A 25,623-nucleotide genomic window follows, 5' to 3' on the forward strand; every position below is an offset into this window, starting at 1 on the left:
GACGCCATCTTGCACATTTCTTTTTAAACTACAGATAAAGCAAAACTTTTCAAAATCGAAATAAAGTCGATTGTACTAGGTTCATAATCGAAATAATCGAGCTGGAACGCTGCATGCCAAAGCAATAACATGGCAATAACGAAACGCAATTGGTTATTGACATTTTCACATTTTGGCGTGTAGCGAAGCTTTCGGCAATGAATGTAGCGTTTTTATCACATAAAATGTATTTATAATAGTTTTTAAGTGATTTTAATGAAACACTATGTATGGATATTACATTAGTGACCACTATAAACGTCCCTAAGTAGTTTTAAAGTGAGAATAAGACGGTTAAAAGTTAAAAATGAGTGTCCAAAAGAGTAACGGGCCCATTATAGACCCTGCGTTGTGCAGATGCTGTCGAGCTATAAAGAAATGTAGGGTTCTAACAGCTGAATATAACTGGATGGGCAAGAAGGAAGTTTACGCAGACATGGTCATGGATTGCTATGGTATATTGGTGAGTACTCGAGTAGTTTTCTTTTTCTTACTGTATTATCAATATAAATAAATATTCTTGATAGAATTTCACGTTGAACAACATACATAGATTAATCTTCATAAATAGAAGATATTAAATACCATCATTATCCTTTTAAGGAATCTGTATTAACATATTATTACATATGAAAATGCCATTAGATAGATGATAACATGGAAATATCTTATACAAATCAACTTTCACCTTAATAGGGATGTTTCATGTACTTAAAATAAATTATTTCAAACCGTGCACGAAATAAAGCACCAGATAATTAGAAAAACATAGATAGCAGCTATTTTTAAACACAATTTGTATTTAATAAATCGGATTGAAATATAAAAAGTCGGTGAGTTTACCGTGACGTCACTATATTCGTTTTCATATAAATTCCATACTAAAAAATCGTTTTGACAGTTCTAAAAAAGAAGCTGATTTGACTAGTAGGAATGTAGCCTATTGGGGTCTCATCTGTAGACTCTCCTCATTATGACATTGTATGGTCAAGAAATTTAATTTCAGTACCAATTTGTACCTTTTCACAGCGATAATAGTATGAGGTCCCTAGCAACTTTCACAAGGTACAAAATGGTACTGGAATTATATTCTTTGACTGCATTGACTCTAATATAATATCTAAGGATGGGCCTATACGCAGATTTGCTCTAACTTCCAGTAATCCGAATTTTCCACTTAACTGGCTCACTTGTGTCAGCTATAGTGCTGAATTAGCGAGGTTGTATAGTGTGAAAACGAGGATACTAATTAGGTAAAATCAACCTTTTATTTTTATGCATTTAAAAGACTTCTTCTTCTTTGTTGTTCCCTCATGACTGAGGATTGTGACCAACAACTATGTCCTAGCAGGAGATCTAAGGTCCACCACCTTGCATTTTGGAGACAAAGCAAACCGCTTGGAACAGGTGTTCCTGGGGGTGATCTGAGCTGATTAAGCCCGGTTGCCAGGAGGTTCCCCCCAGCAGGTGGGCAGGGGAGGGGGGGAAAAAGTGCCTCCGGCGCGCCTCACTCTAAGCTTTATATCTGCATACATCTCGCAACTATATTAAGTTTGGTGTCTTTTTCGTGTAATTCGAGAATGAAGAATTCATTTCTGTGACTAAATTTTCACTCACCCATACAAAAAATTCGAGAAATTCAAAATTCTAAAAAAATCTTTTAGTTTTTTCTTTCGTAAATCCTTTAAAAAGTTTAAACTATGAGGATTTGCTCTAGAAAAAAAATACCTGTGAATAGCCCAGTTATCCTACTATACAGAATAGTAAACTTGTCCAACATTTTTTTTCATAACTCTGTTAAAAAAAAAATGTTTTGTGTCGCGCGGCGTACCTGCATTGTAAGAGCAGTATGCAGCGTTTAGGATTTTTAAGTATGTTTAGATGATTTCTGATACATTGTTATTCTTCTGGTTGTAGATTACATTAATAAATTACTTCTGGACGTGACATATATACAAATATAAATTAAATATATAAATAAGTATGTTGGGAAAACCATCGCCAACAGAGTTAAGTATTATAAATGTGATAAAATTAACATTATTATTTGTATGTCTTTTCCATATCTCGGGACCATGGGGTCCCGGACCTTTGGGAGGCGTACGTGGGGCCGAAGCCATCAGCGCAGAGGCCCTTTAAGGCACTTCAATCTAAAAGCAAGGGATACATGTGGTGTATACTATCCCCGAATGCACAATGTGATACATCCGGAGATGGTCCCCGCCATGTGCAAAGACTATTGTCTTTGGAAAAGCAATGCTGCAATAGCAGTGCAGCACTTTTGTGCTGCGATGGGAACTAAGGTCATGGGCTATAGATTTGAAAGTTGGATGGACTGGATAATGGGCTGTGGGAGAGACTAGCGGACACCTGCCGTGACAATCAGTCTCAAAATTGTAAATGACAGGTGGTGACTCGCCAACTCATAGAGTGGGCCCCGCAATGGCCGCACGCACAGTGCGACAACAGGGCAACACTTTGGAGTGGCTGTGAGGTTGTCGAGAGGTGAGTCTGCGGTAGCCAGATCCCGGTAATCCGTTCAGCAGGCCGCCGGCGTTATGACATTTTACACTTCCAACCTGGAGCATAGGTCCCGCTCTTGCGACTCCATTCTGGCCGGCCAATCAAGGCAAGCACAGAGGCGAGGGCCAAATGACAGGGCCCTCTGGAATAGGGGTCCGCGGTGTCGCCACTCACCGTCAGCTCGCCACAAGCGGCCCCCGCGGGACATTATTATTATTATTGTGGTGTTGTGGGCCTTTGAGTGGCGCATTGACCAGCATTGATCTATTGTGACGGCCCTTTAAGTTCATTACTAATGCCCGTTGCATCCAGAAAGTTCCAGATTCTTTAGGCCGTAATGTTTTGTACCTCATAGGGTTGCACTACGTGTCGCCCTAGGTAGGTACTTCTTTTTGACATTAGTGGTCCACAAGAACAGAGAATGTGCATTGCAGTCTCCTCTGACTCCTGACAGAACCTGCGTGTCGCATCTTGTTTCTTGCCAATTTGAAACATATGTTTGTTCAACTTGCAGTGTCCAGTCAGTATTCTGGTCACCGCGCAGGTTTTGTGCCTTTTGAGTCCTAAAAGCTCCTTAGCAGTTTTGCTGTTGAACCCTTTGATCAGAGCTTTCGAGTGTTCTTGTCCTTTAACGAACTTCCACCAAGCGATTGCTCTCGTTTTTTCTAAGCTGCTGAGCAGAGAATATGCATCCCGTTTTGTGATTCCACAGAACGGTTCTGGGCCGACCAGGGGTGTGTCTGCGCCCTTTCTAGCAAGTTCGTCCGCCTCTTCGTTTCCGTTAATGTCGGAGTGCCCTGGTACCCATCTAAGTGTAACTTTGTTGGAGTAAGCCAGTGCATTTAGGTTTGTTTTATAGTTCTGGACTAGTTTTGAGTTTGACTCAAGGGATTCTAGTGCCAGCGGAGCAGCCTGGCTGTCTGAGTTGATGTAGATATGCTGGTGTCTTAGGTTTCTATCCAGGTTGATCTCCGCACATTTGTTGATGGCGAAGACTTCTGCCTGGAAGATTGAGGCCAGTGTGCCCATGTTGACGCTAGCTCTGAGCTTAGATCTCTCACCATGGATCCCACATCCTACATCATTGCCTTTCTTGGAACCATCTGTATACCAGATGTGGCTTCCCTCTTCGACGTACATTTGGTTGTTGATCCAGTTGTCTCTAGGAGGTATTTCTACTGTGTACAGTTTGGTGAGATGACATTCGGTTTGCGTGTCATCAGTGGGCATGCTAAGGGTTCTATTCGCAAAAACCCAGGCCTTTAGATTGGTTAATGCCTGAGAGCGCCATTTTGGCCTGTTTAGCGTGCATATTCTGTAGACGCACTGCTTGGCCTCCTTTTGCACCTGCAAGTGGAGTGGTATGATGTCCAGCAGTGCATCTAGGACCGCTCCCGGTGTCGAGGAGTAGGCGCCTGTTACTGTTAAACAAGCCGTGCGTTGCAGGCTGTTTAGAGTGTCTATTGCTGTCTTTTGGCTGGTTTTGTTACACCAGACTGCGGAGGCGTAGGTAACAATTGGCCTCACTGCCGCTGTGTATAACCACATAGCAATTTGGGTCTTAAGCCCCATCTTGCTCCTGCCATTCGACAGCATGACCACATGGCCATTTTCGCTTTTTGTATAATGTTTCTCAGGTGAGGGTTCCAAGTTAACTTTTGGTCGAAGGTGACCCCTAGATACTTGACCTCTGCCGAGAACGGTATTATTTGTTCATGAAGTCTTGGTTTTGTGAGTTTATCGAGCTTCCGTTTCCTTGTGAATGGTTAAATGACTATTACAGTCTTGCTCCGATTAATGGACAAGTCATTTTCTCTACACCATTTGAATAGATATTGTGTTAAGAGCTCCTTGCATTAGGTTGGATATTGTGTCAAGGCAAAGGCCTTTGACGATGACTACAAGGTCGTCGGCATATCCTTGTGTATCAAAGTCTTGGCCTGACATGATTGCAAGAAGTTGGTCCACTGCTAGGGTCCATAATAGTGGGGATGGTATAAAATTCATGCTCTATAAATAGTATTGATGGTCAGAGTGGCTACTCTGTTCGAGAACATGCTATGTACCCATCTGGTGGTTTCGGCTACTCCCTTTGATTTCATACCATTGAGTATGGTCTCTGTGGGCGTATTGTCGAAAGCACCTTCAATATCAAGGAACGCACATAGAGCGGTTTGCTTTTCCTCTAGGGTTTTCTGCACCTGGTTGACAAAGTGCAGAAATTATTTCGGCAACACGGCGGTTTTCAGTTGTGTCGCATGTGTAGGATTTGGTCTATGTTTGGGAACAGATTATAGCCCCTCAGCAACAGCCACCATGCCCTGCTGACTGGGGCTGGTCCAAACAACATGGTTATTGGGAGCCCATATGGACAAGCCTACCTGCGGCGGCTGCTGCTTGTTTAGAGCTTATTCGTTGCCGCTGCAAAACAAAATGCGCAGGGAGGTGCAACTGCGTTAAAAAAAACCTAAAATGCACAGTCACATGGGCATGTAATGGCAATTACGAACAATATGTATATATCTTATTTTAACCCGCATTTTTTGTCAAACATCTCCTATGTTAATTTTATCACATTTATAATACTTAACTCTATTAGCGAAAGTTTTCCCAACATCTTTATTTATATATTTAATTTATATTTGTATATATATCACTTCCAGAAGTAATTTATTAATGTAATCTACCACCAGAAGAATAACAACTTATCAGAAATCATCTAAATATACTTAAAAATCCTAAACGTTGCATACCGCTCTTACAATGCAGGTACGCCGCGCGACACAAAACATTTTTTTTAACAGAGTTATGAAAAAAAAATGTTTGACAAGTTTACTTTTCTGTATAGTAGGATAACTGGGCTATTCACAGATATTTTTTTTCTAGAGCAAATCCTCATAGTATAAATTTTGTACAAGATTTTCGAAAAAAAAATTAAAAGATTTTTTTTTGAATTTTGAATTTTTCGAATTTTTTGTATGGGTGAGTGAAAATATAGTCACAGAAATGAATTCTTCATCCTCGAATTATACGAAAATGACACCAAACTTGATATAGTTGCGAGATATATACAGATATAAAGCTTAGAGTGAGGCGCGCGGGAGGCACTTTTCCCCCCCTCCCTTGCCCACCTGCTGGGGGGAACCTCTTGGCAACCGGGCTTAATCAGCTCAGGTCACCCCCAGGAACACCTGTTCCAAGCGGTTTGCTTTGTCTCCAAAATGCAAGGTCCCCTTAGAAAACGGGACCTTAGATCTCCTGCTACACCCGCGGATGTCAAAAATTCTGCATCCGCAACATCCCTGTTTTGAACATTAACATTACACATTTTCTAACAGATTGATAAACTATTTCAGCTGTCCCACGTGGATGATAATGAAAAGGACTCCGGCGTGTGCGCGACATGTGTGGTGCGGCTGCGCGAGGCCATAGCGTTCAGACACCAGGTGCTGCAGTGCGAGGATCTGTTCCTGCAGGCGAAGCTGGCTCCGCCCGAGGAGGACACCAATAACATCAACTATGGTAAGAGCATTACTTAATGTTGTCTTGTTGTGTTGTTGATTGTACAGTGGATACCTTCTCATGTTGGCATCATGGGTAACGAGGAGGCTGACCGAGCAGCAAAACTTGCAATAACCGACGGTATTCCATACCGTTGTATACCAGTACACAGCGAAGTACTAGGTAAAGTTAGGATTAGTTGCAGGCAGATGTGGAGGGAATACTTTGATAAGCGGTCTCTCACTAAAGGAATCTGGTACCGAACAGTTCAATGTCAGCCCCCTCAGGTCCCCTGGTTTGACAAAAAGCTTAGCAGGAAACAGGTAGTATCACTCCTCAGACTTCGTTCCGGGCACATTCCGTCTAACAAATTCAAGCACCTGATGAAACTAGCGGCTTCACCAAATTGCCAAGAGTGCGATAAAATAGAAGATGTTCACCATGTGTTGATGGAATGTGTCCGTAATGAGGCGCTGAGGAATGACATGACATTTATTAAATCTACCAACATAGGTAGTTGCAACATCGTCCTGGCGTCGCCACTATCAGACGAGGCCAGGTTGATGTGCAAACTATACTTATATGTGATGTAGTGGTGTAGGTAATACTTCACTACTACATCATTATTACTATTAGATCTCATTACGGGGGTGACACGGGGGTGGTGTGACAAAACCCCTTAAAAAAAAAAGGATAAAAAAAAAAAATATTGACACACTTGACAATGAGAAGAAAAACATGCGACATGGTTTATATTATATTGACGAAAGGGATAGTGCCATACATTATAAAGGAATATCATGATTCGTCCCTGAATCGCTGTCAAACTTCAGTTTTGTAGGAACTGTCCTTTCTGTACGGTAGTACTATTATTTATTCCGTGCTGTAGCGGCGCGCGTCAGTTGACGTCTTTGGCGCTCAACCCTTAACCAACTTTGAAAGATGAGGTTTTTTAAGAAAAAATCCGCAGTCAGATTTATTAAGCTAAACTTTCCCAAAAATTTTACTCGTTCACATGTGCAATATTTATGTATACTTGAGCGTTTCTTTTATTTTTTGCCATTTTTTATATATTGTGACCTTTTTTGCCACTTTTGTGTTATGAATCACGAGCTCTTTCGATCCTAATGGGATAAAAAAATGTCCCAGGGTTGTTTTTCCTGTTGTATTACCATTTCCCCATATACTTTTGTATGGCGGCAACAAAAAGGAAAGTTTGAAAAATGTATGGAAATGTTAGGACACTATTTTTCTCCTATAAAGATGAAAACGGCTCGCGATCCTGACTAGAAATAACACAAAAGTGGCAAAAAAGGTCACAATATATAAAAATGGCAAAAAAATTAAAGAAACGCTCACTTTGTATAAGTATCTTTTCATCTTTTTCCAGAAAACAAACTAAAAAAGCTAGAGCTAGAAAACATAGAGCTGAAGACTGAGCCCAAGGACTACAACAGCGACCACAACTCCGTTGGGGACGACCACGACGACGCGCTACCCTCGTATAGCGATGATGAAGGTATAAACTAATTCTGTTATCTCCAAAGTTTTCTCCGGACACAGGATACAGGATGTGGCCAGGAACATTGTGGTAAAACAACACAACCTTATTGTGTCAGGATTTGTTAGAATCGTCTCGATGAGTATTAATTGCCTGTTGAAAGAAAATTAAGTCGGCGATAACAGATTGTACTTAGGCGTTAGGGTTGCCAGATGGTCGGGATTTGGCGGGATTCTCCCGATTTTTAGCATGTGTTCCCGATTCCCGACAAAGAGAAAATTGTCCCGAAAAACAGCTTCACGTTATGAAACAATAATTTCAATTTCCGAACTGTCATCGAGCGAGCGAGCAACCCGCGTCGAGTCGCTCGCCGCCGTGATTTGTTTTTGTTTGTTCAAGATCGTAAAGCATTTATACTATTTTACAAACTTTTATTTACTTTTACCTGACCGTTGTCTGTCTGTATGTCTGTCTATAATCAAATCTTGCAAGTTAAATTTGATCCACTTCCCGGTGTCCGATTGAGCTGAAATTTTGCATGCCTGTATAAATTGGATGACAATGCAATATTATGGTACCATCGAGCTGATCTGATGATGGAGACAGGAGGTGGCCAAAGGAACTCTGTGATGAAACAACGCAACCTAAGTGTGTTTGGGGTTTTTAGAATTGTCTCGATGAGTATTAGCTGTATGTCGTAAGAAAAGTACAGTCAGCGATAAAAGCTTGTACCAAAAATGAAATTTTTGCTAAAACTTATTTATATAAAAACATCTATGGGCAGAGCAGCTGACGTAGTGCCAATAATGTAAAATATTACATACTTTAATTTGATAGTTTTTTTTCCCGACTTAAGTCCCAAAATCCCGAAAAATTGATATTTTTTCCCGATAATAGCGCTCTTCGATCTGGCAACCCTATTAGGCGTCATCCATAAACTGTCGCAATGACCCAATAATGTAAGTATACCTACCATCTTGTCATGTGGCCAGAAGCAGTGTTATTCGATTATTAGATTAAATAGACACCAAAAAACCGGGCAAGTGCGAGTCGGACTCGCGCACGACGGGTTCCGTACCATTCATGCAACAAACACCAAAAAAAAAAACAGTCACCCATCCAAGTACTGACCCCGCACGACGTTGCTTAACTTCGGTCAAAAATCACGTTTGTTGTATGGGAGCCCCACTTAAATCTTTATTTTATTCTGTTTTTAGTATTTGTTGTTATAGTGGCAACAAAAATACAGCTATCACGGTTCGTGAGATACAGCCTGGTGACAGACGGACGGGCGGACGGACGGACGGACAGCGGAGTCTTAGTAATAGGGTCCCGTTTTACCCTTTGGGTACGGAACCCTAAAAAAGACACCAATTAATTACGTCACACAAAATTGTTACGCTTTTTCCTATCTCTTTAACAAGTACTGTCACATTTGGAATGACGCCCCCCGTCCCTCTGTTACGTGGTAATACGTGGATGACCCCTTTTCAGATATGACATTTTTGAACTTTTATTTCAGACAATAAACCCCTTAAACCCGAGTCCAAGCCTGGAGACCTGCCCGTCAAAGACTCCGAAGTAAAGAGCGAAGACTCCGAGGACTACAACGGGAGCTCCAGCGACTCCGACGAGCCAATCAGGAAGAAGGCCAAAAGAAAGAAGAAGACAAACGGGAAGGAAAAGAAGAAGACGGCTAAGAAGCAGAAAGCAGGTAAGCTTTGAAAATGTGTGGTCGTTCAAGAAGTAGGTATTTAGGGTTCTCAAAGGTTGGCAATGCATAATCGGCGATAACCGCTTCCCATCAGGCGGCTCGTCTGCTTTCTATTACATACAAAAAAAACTCTAAGAACAAATAAAATTACTTTCTATTAATACTATTAATTTTGTTTCGGTTTAAAAAATGTGTTTTGCCGAGTTTCTTGCCGGACCCATATTGGGATACCCTCCTCTAATTGGGGGGGGGGGGGGGATTTAAATCTTCTCGGGCAGTGGTGTAGGGTTGGAGCCGGCGTAGCTTTATTTGACGTTCATAAGCGCATTATAATATGCCTACTGTTTTTTTTTAATGGCATTGCGCTCCTGGCGCATTCAGCCAGACGAGTAAGGCAGGGAAACGGAATTAAAGGATTACATGAAAAATAAACTAGAGAGGCTAAGCCAGGGGTCACCAATTAGTCTTGTTCAGAGATCCGGTTCTTAAAATAAAAAAGTTAATTTATAAAATCTACTTGAGTTTATAAATTAAGCAAAATAATAAAATAGGTCAGCGGTGCGGACCGCGGTCCCAGGCGCGGATCCACCGTTGTGGGCACGGTGGGCATGCCCACAACCCTAATAGGGTGCCCTATTGATTCCCCGAGTAGAATTACGCCGATTTTTGTTTCGCAGACGCTTTGGCAGAGGAACATTTGGCTGAATTTCATTAGGTATAAGTTGATCGATACGCAGATTTATTTTTCGTTAGAATGATAGTTTGGTGAACGTCAAAATTGCCCGAGTAAATTAACCATTGCACCATTGGCCGAAAGACGGTACCAAGGTACTTAGTTAAATAGCACTCCTAGCTCTCATAAGTATTTATATCAGCTGACAACTCAAATTATTAGTGATACAGAATATAAACAATTTTTTAAATTGTTAAGTTATGGAGTCTTAAATTTAAACATTCAGAAATTTTTGTACAATTTCTTAAAATAATTCCAGCTTTTAATTGACTGTCATAGGAGTTTTAGAGCGCAGGTCTAATGGGTATGAAAAGGGCCAGGGCAAAGACCTTACAAAAAATCGCATGCCATTTTTGGTGAAATTCCGACTACTTTTTAAGTATAGGGGCAAGTGCTCTACATGTGGACATTTTCCAGATTTTGGCCTTTTGTTCATAAATTATAAACTATTGACAATGTCAAAAACTTATTTATTTCTTTTGAATAATAATTAAATAGTCTATAATTGCAGACTAGTTTTATCACGTTAGCTAAATAGGAACCAGAGATATAAAATAAATGTTAAAATGGATATTTGTGTCCATAGGTACGATACGACTTCTGTTTGTACGGTCTGCCAAGAAAGTGGTCTACCACTTTTCGACTCTATCAATCAGATGATAGAGTCGAAAAGTGGTAAACCGCTTTCTTGGCTGACTGTACCTATGGACTGTATGATATTAGGCAGGTTTTGTACCTATGGACAATATTCTTGGTACAACTTTTCAGCAATTATTTTGGACTTGATATTGTCTCCAGGGTCTACAAAGACCTCGGAATCATCGATTAGTACGCAAAGCTTTAGACGAATAAAGCTTGATTTTTCGTTAGTCAGGGTGTCCATAGGTACACTACTCTGCCTCCTTTTTATTAACCATACTATTTAGTTATCAATTAAACATCTGGCGAAATGCGAAAACTGTAGAAAACTGTTGAAGCTTATTTTGTGATTATTTACACACTTGTATCATTTACCGAATTCACAAAAAACATTTATATTACGAGGATAAAAATTTAGTTACCTATTAATAAAATAACACTTTTATAATATACAACTACAAGTTATTAACATAATTTTTTTTCAGAGCAAAAAAAATCTCCGTACATTTATAAATATGGTGAATAACTAATTGTAAATACTTTATTCTGTTGAGAAGTCAAGCTATTGTAATATACATGGAAAACATTTATTTACATAAAATTGTTAGTAATATAAGAAAATGATTTTTTTAAGTTCACGATGGTAGTCTATCGTTAGTAGTTCTTTAAATACCGGCAGTGTCCACAGGTAAAACCGTCCACACTACTTATACTTATATGTAGTGTCATCGAGTGGCACTTGACAAAAACTTTAATTTTTTTTATAAAACCTTACTCGACTGAAGGTTGCTTGATGAAAAGATTACTCTACCAAATGAAATTCTTCTAATAATTGGTCTGCTAATTTACACAGAAGCGAACTGAATGATATGTGAATCAAGAGTCTACCAAAAGTTAGTCGATCAAAAGTTACATTTACGAATAATTGACTCTGCGAAACAATTTTCGGCGAAACGTTGTAAGCGAATCGACAATCTGCTAAAAATTGGTTGGTGGCAATTAGGGTAGGTACCCCAGCTGAATACAGAGCCCTAATTATTTACTAACAGGGGCAATTATTTCTAGCTTAATGCCAGCTTTTAATTTACAGCCGAAGGAGTTTTTTAGCGTAGTTATCTATCTAAGTGTGTATAGACTGAAATAAATCGCTTGCGATCCCTCTGCGAATTTATTGGTCGGGGAATCATCAGGTCCCCTGAACCCCCACTTAACCGATTTTGGAGTGGCTGTGACCACAACCTTTTTTGAGGGCTGGATCCGCGCCTGCGCGGTCCGCCATTTAGTGACCCCTGGGCTAAGCTCTCTGCACCGTGTTTATCCGGCACTATCCGGCCGGATACCGAATAGTGACCTACTATCGGGCCGGATACCGGATAGTAAAAGCGTTTGATTTCGGAGTAAACAAGATTGAACTTAAGAAACACTCACGGTCATAATGCTCATAATGATACTCGTTTATTATTTTAAAACAATTCATACATTCCACTGACTTGCACGCGCACTCATTTCAAACCTAGAAATGAGTCCGCGTGAACGTTCACTAGGAAATAGGTCAAAACCTGCACAATGCGCACCTGAAAAAACGAAATGTAGGTATAGTTCCGCCGGCCGAATATTCGGCGTTCGGATACCGAATATTCCGCCGATGTTCTGGCCGAATACCCGGTATCCGGCCAAACAACTATCCGTTTCATCTCTAATCTGTAACTAATAACAAATATGTTTACAACTAACCTCTATTATAGCTTCTTGTAGTGAGAGAACAAGATATACTTTTGCTTTGCACAGACACAGCCCAGCTCTCCGAAGGCACAGAAACTTCACAACCCGCACAGCTCTCCGAAGGCACAGAAACTTCCCAACCCGCACTGCTCACCGAAGAAATACACATCAAAGAAGAAATCCATATAGAGTACTCCGATGACTCCAGCGATGAATATTTAGAAGTACCCGTTGAAAGTGAGTCCGGGCAGTCGAAGAAAAAGAGGAAATGGATCCGGGACAAGAGCGAAGGTGAAACGGAGTACAAACAGTTATGCAGAGAGAGCGATGAGATATTTTATGAACATATGAACATGTCTAAGGCGTCTTTTGAAGAGTTACATAGTATGGTGGAGCTGCTGATTGAGAAGACAGATACGAATTTTAGAAAATGCATATCGACGCGGGAGAGACTCGCGATATGCTTGAGGTATGTAAAGTTAGTTTCGTTTCGATTAAGTCCCGTTGTACAATTTAGTAATGTGTAAAAATCGTGATAGTTTAAATCAGTGTTAAGTTAATTTATTATTATACACTGGCAGTTATAAGTTATATTAATGTGCTGTCGGATACCTTCCAAAATTGCGAATATTCTACTTGGCAAAAAGTCTGAAATTTCCCATATTTTTGTATACACCGTGTTTTTTTTGATTTCCGTTAATTTCAAGGGTGCATTCCTGAGCTTAAATCAAGTAACTTTCTCAAAGACACCGATGTTCTAATTAAGTCCATTTCGGAGATAATCCATAATTTTTTTTTTTCCTATAAGGCCTCTACAAGCGTGTACACTTGCCTTAGGGCCGGCTTACATATTGATTAGTGTTTAGAATGAGTTCATACATTTGCTACTAAACTTAAGTACAATCTCGGTCGATTGATGTACGAAATGACATTGATATGTCACAGATTTCAATTGTTTGGTTGAGTTAAATGTAATGCCCGTGTTACAACAACGCTATATGCTACATTTAATTACTTTTTAAACAAAAAAAAAACAAAAAAGAAAACAAAAACAAATTTTTTTTTGAAAATTAACTATGCCATTTAGTTCTTATAAACGTACTTAACTATACCCCGAAGTTAACGGAATTCAATAAAAACACGGTGTAGAAATCAAAATTTTCCATTCAAAAAATAAAAGTTGCCTGTGAAATTTTAATTAAATTGCCGAGAACTTATCCAACTTTCCACAAATTGGGCGTCTGTAGTGATACAGGATGGTTTTTCTACCCATAGCCATATTTTGCGAGGTGAATATAATTATAGGACATAGGTAAAGAGCAATTTTTACGAATTTTTACTTCACCATGGACGTCCATGGAAATGACACGAGACTATACGTCTGTATCTTTCGGTATTTCAGTAAAAGTAAACAAACAATTTGTACATTTTCGGGAGTTACAACTACATTTATTGGTTAACCGACCAATTACAAAACCGCCTGGATCAGTCACTGAACGACCTGACTTTAAACTACATTATTTGATCATGTAATGTTTTCATCTAGATTTTGTTTACTTTTAATTAAATACCTAAAGATACAGAGTATAGTACACTCTGCCACGAAAATCGTCTTATACAAAAGTTTATTTTTTTCTGAATGACATGGGTTTACATGTAAAGCTTAAGCTGGAAATAATAGTCAAGACTCTAAATTACAATTATATTGTATGTTTCTCGTAGGGTTTTACGATTTTATAAGAATTTTCGCGAGTTAGTAAGTAAAGGTTATAGTTAATTTTGAAATAATGTCAAGTAATGCAGAAGAATTATAAAAAAAAACGATATAATTGATCTAAAGTTATAGTTTTCCCTTAATTTAAATTTTTTTATTGATTGCTATTCTCAAAAACGTTGATCTATTAACATAGGTAGGTAATTTTATTACATTTATTCTTCTCTCGTTTTCAGACACCTCCGCTCCGGGCTATCTTTCAAAGATCTCTCGGACAAATACAGGGTGGGCCGGACCACGGTGTCCGCCATCGTCAAGGACGTCTCGCGCGCCCTCTGGGGCACGTTACAGCCCGTCTACATGCCCGCGCCAAGAGAGCATACATGGAGGCAAGCGGAGGCAGACTTCAAAGAAATCTGCAAATTTCCTAATTGTGTAGGCAGCGTAGGAGGACGACATATCATCGCCAAGCAGTTGTCAGAAGACAAAAGATACAAAACAACATCTCAGACTGAAGAATACCCTAGAGTTTCAGACAAAAATTGTCTTAGAAGATTTGTAACCATCGCCCTTCTAGCTGTCACCGATCCGTATAACAAAATCCTCGCGTTAGACATAGGAAACTATGCAAAAGACGGACATATTAATATATTAGAAAACTCCAAGTTTTTTGGGAAATATATGGAGAAAAAAGACTTTCTACCATGGACCCCGCTGCCTGGTCAAACCGAGCCGTGCCCGTATGTCCTTTTAAGCGATGGAGCGTTCACTATTCGACATAATTTGTTAAGAGTCTTCCCGAAGACTCAAGGTTTCACTCCGCAGAAAAAAATATTCAACCAGTATCTTGAGAAAGCTTGTACTGTGGATAAAACCTTTGAAATGCTCATGAAATCATGGACGATTCTGCTCGGTCCTATGGAGACTCAGATAGACGCAGCTGTCGCTATGCTCAAAGCGATATGCTGCTTACACAATTTTGTTTTAGCGAAGCATGGTAAAACACTTCCTTATGGAACACCGAAGAAAATTGTTAAAGGTGGAGCGAAGAAATTAAACGCTTTGAAACTGTTCAAACCGACTAATCATAGGGCTTCTAATGTAGCTGTGGCTGTTCGAGACAGATTTTTGGCTTATTTCAGCCATTTGGAACCTATTGATCTTACAGATGATCCAATCGAAGAGTTAGATCCAAGTGGATTGACAGAAGCATCATTTAATGATCCAAATGAATCAATAACAGATGACTTCAGTCAAATGACAGAGAAAACAAGTGTTGATAATACAGATAAAATAGAAGAGTCAGATCCAAGTGAATCGACAGAGGCAGTCACATCATTTACTGGTCCAAATGAATCAATAACAGATCATTTCAAGAGTCAAATAACTCCAGATAAGTCAAAATCTGTTGAAAATATTAATAAGACATCAGATTCAGTAGAAATGACTGACGTCTCTTTTGATATTAAAATAGAACCAGTGAATGAGCCAAATGATTCAGCGACAGTGGAATCATTAAATAAACCAAAAAATGATTCAGTTAGAGTGGAATCATTTAATGAACCAAATAACGATGGAAAGGAATCACAGGAGAGAAAGCATGATGATGATGATGATGATTTTGAGTCTATGAATGTTCTTATACATTCTGTTGGTGCTAGTAAATCATTTGATGATGTATTATAATTATTGTTATGAATCAGTTAAATGAAGCTGAATATTGCTATATTAACCTTTTCGACGCCATGTCCAACACACAAGCAGTCACCCAAACGCTTCGAGCAACACGGAAGGGAGGCGGCATTCGCACTATTTCCCCTCTGCCGAGGTACAAGATTAGCGCGTCAATCTAATCTAGCGCGGGTAATAAAACTAGTTGCACTTGGATTTTTCACTAGACCGAGTCCGGACGCGCGCGTGAACACTGCTGCACTAAAATGCCTGTTTGCTCGGTTTTTTGTTATAAAAAGAGGTCGGGGACATCAAATTTACAAAAAGAAAGTGTTACATTTCATATGTAATATTTTTTTTTACATATCATACGTTTAATTACATTCAAACACAATTATTATATTTTAGTCTCATGTAATTGTTGGATTTATCGATTTTGCTCGCTCAGTACAAATTGCGGATCGGTCGAGCGACAAATCCGACTTCTCATCTCTCAGAATACAATAGCATACTTCAACGAAAATGTGTTAGTGTGCGTGTTGTGACACTTGTCACTCGTCCGTACACAAAAAGAGATCGAGGTTTGCAAGATTTGTCTTTGACGTGTGTCATTTTTCTATGTATTTGTGTCGTCATTACAGATTGGATTTTGTATGTAAGTGTGTGAGAAGTGCGACTGTGTGCACCTTTCCCCCCGCGAAAAACGGCAGAAAGATTTGTACGGTGAGATATCGCTTGGGCCCCTCCCTTCCGATGTGTCGGAAGCCGGTGTTGCTCGAAGCCCAAACGCCACGTCACCGAAGTGTCAAAACTGAAATTGAAGTTTATGCATATGCACGTAGCTCTATGTTGCTCTGTGGTCTGTGACCGATTAATTAGTCTTTGGCGTTGAACCTGCCGTGCGGATATGTCGGTCATTGGCGTCCAAAAGGTTAAGAACGGATCATTCGTCCACAACTCCACATCTATTTTACGACCTATAGTTCGTTTACTTACGAATAGCAAAAGAATGTAAATAATCGTATATAATTCATAATTGTTACATATTTGCCGTGACTTGTTTTTCAAAAGTGTTTTTCAATAAAAAGACACGTCAAAATTGTTTACCTTTTTTCTAATGATAAAAAACGAACTATAAATTAAGTGACCCGTTTTAAATATCCTAATATAGAATTTTTAAACGGAATGAGAAACATACAAAACAAGGGATCACGTATATACCCTTTTAAAGTAATCTAATTCAAAAAAGAGTAACTACCTTCTGCCTATACTCGTGTAGATGGCGACACTGTTTGATATTTAACAATTTTAACACGTATCAGTTAAATAACAAGGATCAAAGCTTAGAGCATTTAGTAACTGGAGACGTCATGGCTGTCATTTTCCGTGCGAAACAGTCTGCCGATTGTTGCGGGGGAGGGGACGTCAAATGTATTGCTATTTCTGCATGATTTGTACGTAACGTACAAATAGCCATGTCATTCCATACAAAAGTTTTTCGGCAGAAGGGTAAGCTCTTAGAGGCGACTCCAGTTATTAGTTGCTCTAAGGATCAAAGTCAAATGGCGTTCTAAAAGTTTTAATCCTGTGTCGAAAGATGGCAGTAAATTTACTTTGACAATACGCCTCTACTAAATTAAATGAAATATATCTTTGATTCTTGCTGGAGGCAGAGAATTTTTTTTTTTTTATATCAACTTAAAGCTGTTGGACATTATAGATAGACTAATGATTAGTACGATTATTTATTTTAACCTCCTAAGGCCCAGCCATACAAATGAAAAATCCAAAATGTGCCATTGAAATTAGAACCTTTGGTATAGGAAATAGAGTTGATTTTGCGTTGTTGGAAAATTGAACGAAAGAAAGCAAAAGCGACTCTGTTCCAATTAAATAGGATTTAAATTTCATCGAACTGAAGATGTACTATAGGTAGGACCTTGGGCCTTAGGAGGATAATCAAATAACGTTAGTTATTATGGATAAAATCCGATTTTGTTATTAAGCAGAGCCGTTGCACCGCGGTCGAGCAATGTTCGATAGCTTAGAATGTTAGATTGGTTAGAGCGGCCAAGTCTTAGAATTTCGCTATAGTTCGTTTTTTAACATTAGAAATAAGGTAAACAATATTGTGTGTCTTTTAATTGAAAAACACATTTTAAAAATAAGTTACGGCAAATTTGTAACAATTATGAATCTAATACGATCATTTATATTCTTCTGCTTTCATAAGTAATAGTTACTGATTATTAAAAAGCGTTTTTCAATTATAAGACATGTCAAGGTCGCTTACCTTCTTTCAAGTTCTTTCTAATGCTAAAAAAACGAACTATAGGAGGTGATTTGTTCTATTTCATAAAAAATTGGATGAGTGTACGCGCCAAATTCGAATTTCTATGGAAGGACAGTGAAATCCTTCGCGCCTAATTTTTTTTTAAATTGATATTTTTGTCTACTGTTGGAAATGGCTCGCCAATCAATACATATATGCTAAGTGTAATATCTAAGTGTCCTTAATGTATCATTTTGTTCACTTAAATTTGACTGTATTAGAGACTAGCAAGTAACATAGACTGTTAATCACCATACAAAGTATGTTTGTAAGTAATTTAACACATAAACAGCTCACTAGATGGCGTTGCATGTCCATTTCTATGTTAAGTATCGAAGTAATTCTCAAAGGCACGCGAATTTGTAAGGTAAACAGTTATTATTTTCATTTGTATGTTAATACTGCACAATAATAAATTAAATGTATTTTTTTAGTTTACAATAATTTGGCGATACTTCCACACTTTGGCGCTTGCTAAATATGTCTGTGCAGAGTTAACTTGGTTTGAATCAAATTTATTTCATTATTATGTAATTTACTATAAACTCTAAAGGCACAGTGGGTTCAGCCAGTGGAGGACTAGAAAAATGGGAGCGCTTTTTTAGATCATAATATTAATAATATTCTCATTTCAATCACAGACAGAGAGAATCTGGAGAATCATACTACCTTTGTCTTACACTAGTACTAGCACCCAAAAGAAAAGGATGAGTATAGTTTTCCTGGTTCTTACTGACTGACAAATTGGTTTGACCAACTATAATATGGTTGCCAAATAATGTGTCGCTTAACTTCAAACTCGAGTGAATCCATTCTACCATCTCAGCAAATATCTACACTATTACCTTTTCTGAATACCAAGATCGCATAATCTGACAGATGGATTTACCCGAGTTTGAAATTAAGCGACTCAAATATGAATACCAATCTTGAGGCGTTTCTCTAGTAAAATTATCGATTCGAAAACTGATTGAACAAATTTCGCTCGAAAGAAAGAAATCACGAAACGCATCATTACAAATTTGTGACTTTTTTTGCACTAAAGCTATCGACATGAAAATTGCTTCTCAAAACGCGTTTTTTTTTTAAATCGAATTAATTGATTTTTTTTTTGCTAAACTAATTAAAAATAATTATTCATAAACAATGATATCGGAGAAGGACCTGGCCCCAATTTCACCACGGTGACAGGTGCGACAATTGTAAAATCACTGTTGCTGACGTCACAGGCATCCATGGGCTACGGTTACCACTTACCATCGGGCGGGCCGTATTCATGTTTGCCACCATCATTGTATTATTTAAAAAAACTTTATTATATAGGAAAAAAACAGATATTTCTTTTGCGAAGTTTCTGACAATTGTCAAGATTTAGAAGAATTGTAGGTAATTCTTGACAGGTAATGAGTTATATGTCGGAATTTCGTGACAATTGTAGTGTTTCTTGTGACAATTGTCATAAACTTAGCAAGAGAAATATCTGTTTTTTTCCGATATAATAAAGTTTTTTTTAATAAAACAATGATGGTGGCAAACAGGAATACGGCCCGCCCGATGGTAAGCGGTAACCGTAGCCCATGGATGCCTTTGACGTCAGCAACAGTGATGTTTTACAATTGTCGCACCTGTCACCGTGGTGAAATTGGAGCCTGAAGGCACGGCGCCTTAAGTTATATATCTATTGTATATTGGTTTATCGAACACGCAATAGTAAACCATATTACAATGTATGAAGGTTGATCTTATACTGTCGTCGTCTGTTATAGTATTTTTCTAACAGCATGGTTACGGTGACGCATGCAATTTTGTTTCAATACAATTTTGCGAGATTTTGCGTTTTAAAGGTATAAATTGTATGTATTAAAAGAAAAGGCGTGAATCGAGGGTGAATCCCTATTGGTGCGCATTTAAGTAAAACAATGAAATATTAACAGCACTGAATTTATTGATGAGCCGTAGATTAAATCACAGTTTAATGTCAGACTATCCAGTATAAATAAATAATAATAAATAATAAATAAATATTAGGGGACATCTTCCACAGATCAACCTAGCCCCAAACTAAGCAAAGCTTGTACTATGGGTACTAGGCGACGATATACATACTTATATAGATAAATACATACTTATATACATAGAGAACACCCATGACTCAGGAACAAATATTAATGTTCATCACACAAATAAATGCCCTTCCTGGGATTCGAACCCAGGACCATCGGCTTCGCAGGCAGGGTCACTATCCACTAGGCCAGAACGGTCGTCGAATATATAATGACATGTGTTACTGTACCCAGGCTGTTTGTAACATACTATAATGTTACGTGTTACAGGGCATACGTTGTATATAGTGTTACGTGTTACAGGGCATACGTTGTATATGTATATTATGTATGCGTGACAATTGGCATAATTTCTTTTCTTAATTATTGCACATGTAATAAACACGAAATATTGTGTAACATGTTTATTTATTTATCTCTCGACTGTCATATTTTAATGTAAAATAATATTTGTGTTGACCATTTTTCCTACAAACACAAGATTTAATACATAATTGATATCTTTGTACGTTCAGATACATGAAATGACGGCCAAGGTGTTCATCTAAGCGCCTCTATTGTCAGATATTTTTTAACACTATTTTGCTCCGATATATCTGACGGAGACTGTACAATCAAGTGTGGATGCACACATCACACTCAAAAATATGTTCCATAGCTCTTATGTCAGCGAATTAAGAACTATGATACATATTTTTGAGAAGTTATATGCACCCACACTTTTACACTTGGCTGTACAAGAAATGTGATTATTTACAATATTTACATTAACATTTTGAACGCCACGCCTATCGTGCGTGACGTCATCGTGAACCTAGTCAGAACCTAGAAGGTTGATATCGGGCTATAGCCGCGCGCGTCAGTTGACGTATTTGACCAATTTTCATTATTTCGCAGGCCATATACTAATAATTATTTGGAAGGAACGGCAGCGGGCCAGATAAAGTCCTTTCGCGGGCCGGAGCTGGCCCGCGGGCCGTACTTTGCCCACCACTGTCTGTAACGGTGAAAGGGTTAAATGTATCAAGACATTCTCTAACTATTATACATTAGTATAAACACAGACATTTTTCATGGTAGGTATATTACTTTTTATAAAAATAATGCTCTGAAGTTTTGTATTTGCACTTAGGCTTTTACTAGCCAATAATGGACACTAGCCTAGCCTGCGAAGCTCGAGGTCCAGGGTTCGAATCCCCGTAAGAACATTTACTTTTTTGATGAGTATGGAGATTTCTTCCTGAATTAGGGTTTTTTTACTATGTGTTTAATTATTTTTCTATGTATTATACAGGGTGTTTGGTAAGTTTTTTGTAAACGAACACTTATTTAGGTACTATTAACACATAGTTATCTAATTCTGGGTATTTTCAAAAACTTAAGTTTTTTTAACTAATTTAAAAAAAATCGTCTCGGACAAATTAGTCAAAAAAATTGAAAACATAAATACCTCACCTATTACCCTTCAAAGGTTTGCACCTAGCTACTAAACACCCTGTATATAGCGTCGTCAAGCACCCATAATGTAAGCAAAAAATTGTATTTATTTACTTCAGGTACCTCAGCGAAGAAAGCACCTAAAGTGATGAAGAAACCGCCGGTAGAAAAGAAAAACACATACGACAGGGACCTAGATTGTATGTCAGAAGAAAATCTACTCACTATCATAGAGTATTCGTACGTGTGTCCGTTCAAGAATAGGAGGAATAACTACTACTGCTTCTACTGCAAGGTATGTAGTACACTTATGACGGGTAGATTGTATGTCAGAAGAAAATCTACTCACTATCATACAGTATTCATACGTGTGTCCGTTCAAGAATAGGAGGAATAACTACTACTGCTTCTACTGCAAGGTATGTTGTACACATATGACAGTAGATTGTATGTCAGAAGAAAATCTACTCACTATCATAGAGTATTCGTACGTGTGTCCGTTTAAGAATAGGAGGAATAACTACTACTGCTTCTACTGCAAGGTATGTTGTACACATATGACAGTAGATTGTATGTCAGGAGACAATCTACTCACTATCATAGAGTATTCATACGTGTGTCCGTTCAAGAATAGGAGGAATAACTACTACTGCTTCTACTGCAAGGTATGTTGTACACGTATGACAGTAGATTGTATGTCAGAAGAAAATCTACTCACTATCATAGAGTATTCGTACGTGTGTCCGTTCAAGAATAGGAGGAATAACTACTACTGCTTCTACTGTAAGGTATGTTGTATACCTATGACAGTAGATTGTATGTTAGAAGAAAATCTACTCACTATCATAGAGTATTCGTACGTGTGTCCGTTCAAGAATAGGAGGAATAACTACTACTGCTTCTACTGTAAGGTATGTTGTCCACATATGACATATAGTAGATTGTATGTCAGAAGAAGATCTACTCACTATCATAGAGTACTTATACGTGTGTCCGTTCAATAATAGGAGGAATAACTACTACTGCTTTTACTGTAAGGTATGTTGTAACGAATACATCCGACAGAGAACCAAAGTTATCGACATAGCTCTAAGAATTAGCAAGCTGAAGTGGCAGTAGGCTGGCCATATCGCACGAAGAACCGACAACCGCTGGGGTAAACGTGTTCTTGAGTGGAGACCGCGACTTGGCAAACGTAGTGTAGGACGCCCTCCGACCAGGTGGGATGACGATCTGCGAAAGACTGCAGGCAGATGCTGGATGCGGCAAGCTGAGGACAGGGCGCTATGGCGCTCTTTAGGGGAGGGCTATGTCCAGCAGTGGACTACTATAGCCTGATGATGATGATGATGTTGTACACATATGACAGTAGATTGTATGTCAGAAGAAAATCTACTCATTATAATAGAGTATTCTTACGTATGCCCGTTCAAGAATAGGAGGAATAACTACTACTGCTTCTACTGCAAGGTATGTTGTCCACATATGACAGTAGATTGTATGTCAGAAGAAAATCTACTCACTATCATAGAGTATTCGTACGTGTGTCCGTTCAAAAATAGGAGGAATAACTACTACTGCTTCTACTGCAAGGTATGTTGTACACATATGACAGTAGATTCTATGTCAGAAGAAAATGTACTCACTATCATAGAGTATTCATACGTGTGTCCGTTCAAGAATAGGAGGAATAACTACTACTGCTTTTACTGCAAGGTATGTTGTACACATATGACAGTAGATTGTATGTCAGGAGAAAATCTGCTCACCATCACAAAATCACTACATTCACTACACCTTATAAAACATCTAGCGACCCGCCCCGGCTTCGTACGGGTTAACAAATTATACACAAACCTTCCTCAAGAATCACTCTATCGATAGATGAAAACCGCATGAAAATCCGTTCAGTATTTTTTGAGTTTATCGCGAACATACAAACACACAAACAGACAGACGCGGCGGGGACTTTGTTTTATAAGGTGTAGTGAAGTCCCCCTCTGCGTCAGTCAATTTATTAAGGTTTACCCGTGCGCAGCTTAACAGATACAACACGCATGCTCAGAATGCATTGTGTACAGTTATGCCTGACATATTTTGTAGAATTCCTGACCTTCAAAAATTGTTATGTAAGAATTTATTTGAATAAAAACATTCTGACTTTGACTGAACCTACTGCATCTACTATAGGGTATGTAGTACATATGTATAATGCCAGATGGTAGATTGTTTGTCATGAGACAATCTACTCACTACTCTCTACTTATAATCTACATACCTACACCTGCGTTTCGTGTAAATAAACATATTGCTAATTTCTAGGACTACTACGCCAAACCAGAGGACCTCCGAGCGCACACCGTCTCCCACGACACCAAACCATTCCAGCTCCTAATGGGCTACAAGAAAATGCCCAAAATCGACATCACCCGCATCGACTGCCGCCTCTGCACCACCAAGATCGACGATCTCAACACATTCAAACAACATATAGACCAAATACACGGCAAAAAGATATACTTCGAGGCTCCAGACAAGATGTTACTCTACCGTCTAACGTGGAACGACCTAGTCTGTGTCATGTGTAGTGATGTGTTTGAGGATTTCAACGCTTTAAACACGCATATGGTGGAACATTTCAGTAATTACACTTGTGACATGTGCGGGATGTGTTTCTTAGAAAAACCTAGGTTAGACGCCCATTTGAAACGGCATAAAGACGACGAGAGACACACTTGTGAGGTTTGCGGTAAGGTGTTCAAAAGTAATCATTATAAGGATATGCATGTGGATATTGTTCATAAGAAAAAAGCTATTATACGATGTCCGCGTTGCGACGAATGCTTCATGTCTTACGCTTTGAAAAATAAACATTTAACCGAAGCGCATGGGCAGAAACGTACGTATCCTTGCAATTTATGCGATAAAATTTATAACAGACAGAAAACTTTAACTGAACATCAGCGTAGGAATCACCAGAAAGTCTTAAAACATCAGTGTGAGTATTGCGACCAGAGATTCTACTTACCATCCAGGCTGAAAGAGCATATGGCAACACATACTGGGGAAAGAAATTTCCGTTGTGAGTACTGCGATAAAAGTTATCCTAGACTTAAATCTTTGCAGTATCATATACGGACGCATACGAACGATCGTCGGTACAGGTGTCATATATGTGGGCAGGCCTTTATACAGAATGCGAGCTTGAAATCGCATATTAAGAGTCACCATCCCGAGTGCGATATTGAGCAATGCTATTTTTAAGGTGACACTTGAAATGGACTGCTTTAGTTGTCAACGCTTAGGACAAACGTTTAATTCTTTAATATATCTACGTTCTTTTTGCAACAAAGAAGTAACATGGCTTGCATGGGTTATACTATATTTAGAGCAATGGGATTCAGTCTCCTGTGGACATAGCCAAAATAAAGAGATACATATATCTTATCTATTAACCTGTGTAATAAATCATTAGGCGCCATTCATTTATTACGTAAGACGATTTAAGGGGGAGGGGTCGAACATATCTTATTTTTTCTTACAATGGGGGGGAGGGGGATTTCATAGCTCTTACGTAAGATCGCAAAAATGCGATTTTTTTTTATTTCTATGAAATTATGACGTTTAAAATAATACTTCCACACTCTACGCTATCAAACACGGTGCAGAGTTAGCTTAAACGGGCTCCAGTACCTTTGTAGGTACAAGTAAACATTCCAAAATTGATTTTTTTGAAAAATCAACACTAAAACAAACTAAACGTGTACTCATTTTTTCCTTTAGATTCTTACCTAATATATGGTAATACAGGGGGGAGGGGTCAGCCTATTCTTATTTTTTCTTACACAGGGAAGGGAGGAGGTCAAAAACTAGCAAAAATCGTCTTACGTAATAAATGAATGGCGCCTTACTTCGTGGGGCTCTCTGTGCATCATCTTGTAACCATTCCAAATTTAGTTTTGAACTTTGTACCGTGTATTTTAATATAACCGCTAATTCAAACGTGATGTACAGTAAGCTGCGGAGTTAACTGA

At 38.7% G+C, this 25,623-nt stretch overlaps 2 protein-coding genes across 3 annotated transcripts; both read left to right on the top strand.

Moving 5' to 3' along the window:
* The first annotated feature begins 170 nt into the window (after positions 1 to 170).
* On the top strand, positions 171 to 24,941 carry LOC134803302 (PR domain zinc finger protein 5-like). 2 transcript variants are annotated; one of them, XM_063776080.1, is made up of 6 exons: positions 171 to 502; positions 5,919 to 6,084; positions 7,454 to 7,582; positions 9,087 to 9,278; positions 21,709 to 21,884; positions 23,912 to 24,941. In XM_063776080.1, exons 1-6 carry the CDS (start codon positions 347 to 349, stop codon positions 24,851 to 24,853), a joined length of 1,761 nt encoding a protein of 586 aa, XP_063632150.1. In that variant the 5' UTR covers positions 171 to 346; the 3' UTR covers positions 24,854 to 24,941. The 2 variants fall into 2 exon arrangements, with proteins under 2 accessions (XP_063632150.1, XP_063632149.1); XM_063776079.1 differs by lacking the exons at positions 171 to 502; positions 5,919 to 6,084; positions 7,454 to 7,582; positions 9,087 to 9,278; positions 21,709 to 21,884 and adding an exon at positions 21,914 to 22,500.
* LOC134803536 (uncharacterized) lies at positions 11,291 to 15,810 on the top strand. The gene is made up of 3 exons (XM_063776336.1): positions 11,291 to 11,303; positions 12,439 to 12,841; positions 14,323 to 15,810. The coding sequence occupies exons 1-3, from the start codon at positions 11,291 to 11,293 to the stop codon at positions 15,770 to 15,772; spliced, it is 1,866 nt and encodes a 621-aa protein (XP_063632406.1). The 3' UTR covers positions 15,773 to 15,810.
* Positions 24,942 to 25,623: the final 682 nt, after the last annotated feature.

This window comes from Cydia splendana, chromosome 26, assembly GCF_910591565.1.
Source record: "Cydia splendana chromosome 26, ilCydSple1.2, whole genome shotgun sequence".
NCBI lineage: Eukaryota > Metazoa > Arthropoda > Insecta > Lepidoptera > Tortricidae > Cydia > Cydia splendana.

What these genes read in the sequence shown, in the direction of transcription:
- LOC134803302 (XM_063776080.1), top strand. Translation starts at nt 347, where the DNA reads ATGAGTGTCCAAAAGAGTAACGGGCCCATTATAGACCCTGCGTTGTGC. An exon ending in TGGATTGCTATGGTATATTG is followed by an intron (nt 503 to 5,918) that starts GTGAGTACTCGA and finishes AAACTATTTCAG; the next exon opens with CTGTCCCACGTGGATGATAA. An exon ending in CACCAATAACATCAACTATG is followed by an intron (nt 6,085 to 7,453) that starts GTAAGAGCATTA and finishes ATCTTTTTCCAG; the next exon opens with AAAACAAACTAAAAAAGCTA.
- LOC134803536 (XM_063776336.1), top strand. An exon ending in AGACTCGCGATATGCTTGAG is followed by an intron (nt 12,842 to 14,322) that starts GTATGTAAAGTT and finishes TCTCGTTTTCAG; the next exon opens with ACACCTCCGCTCCGGGCTAT.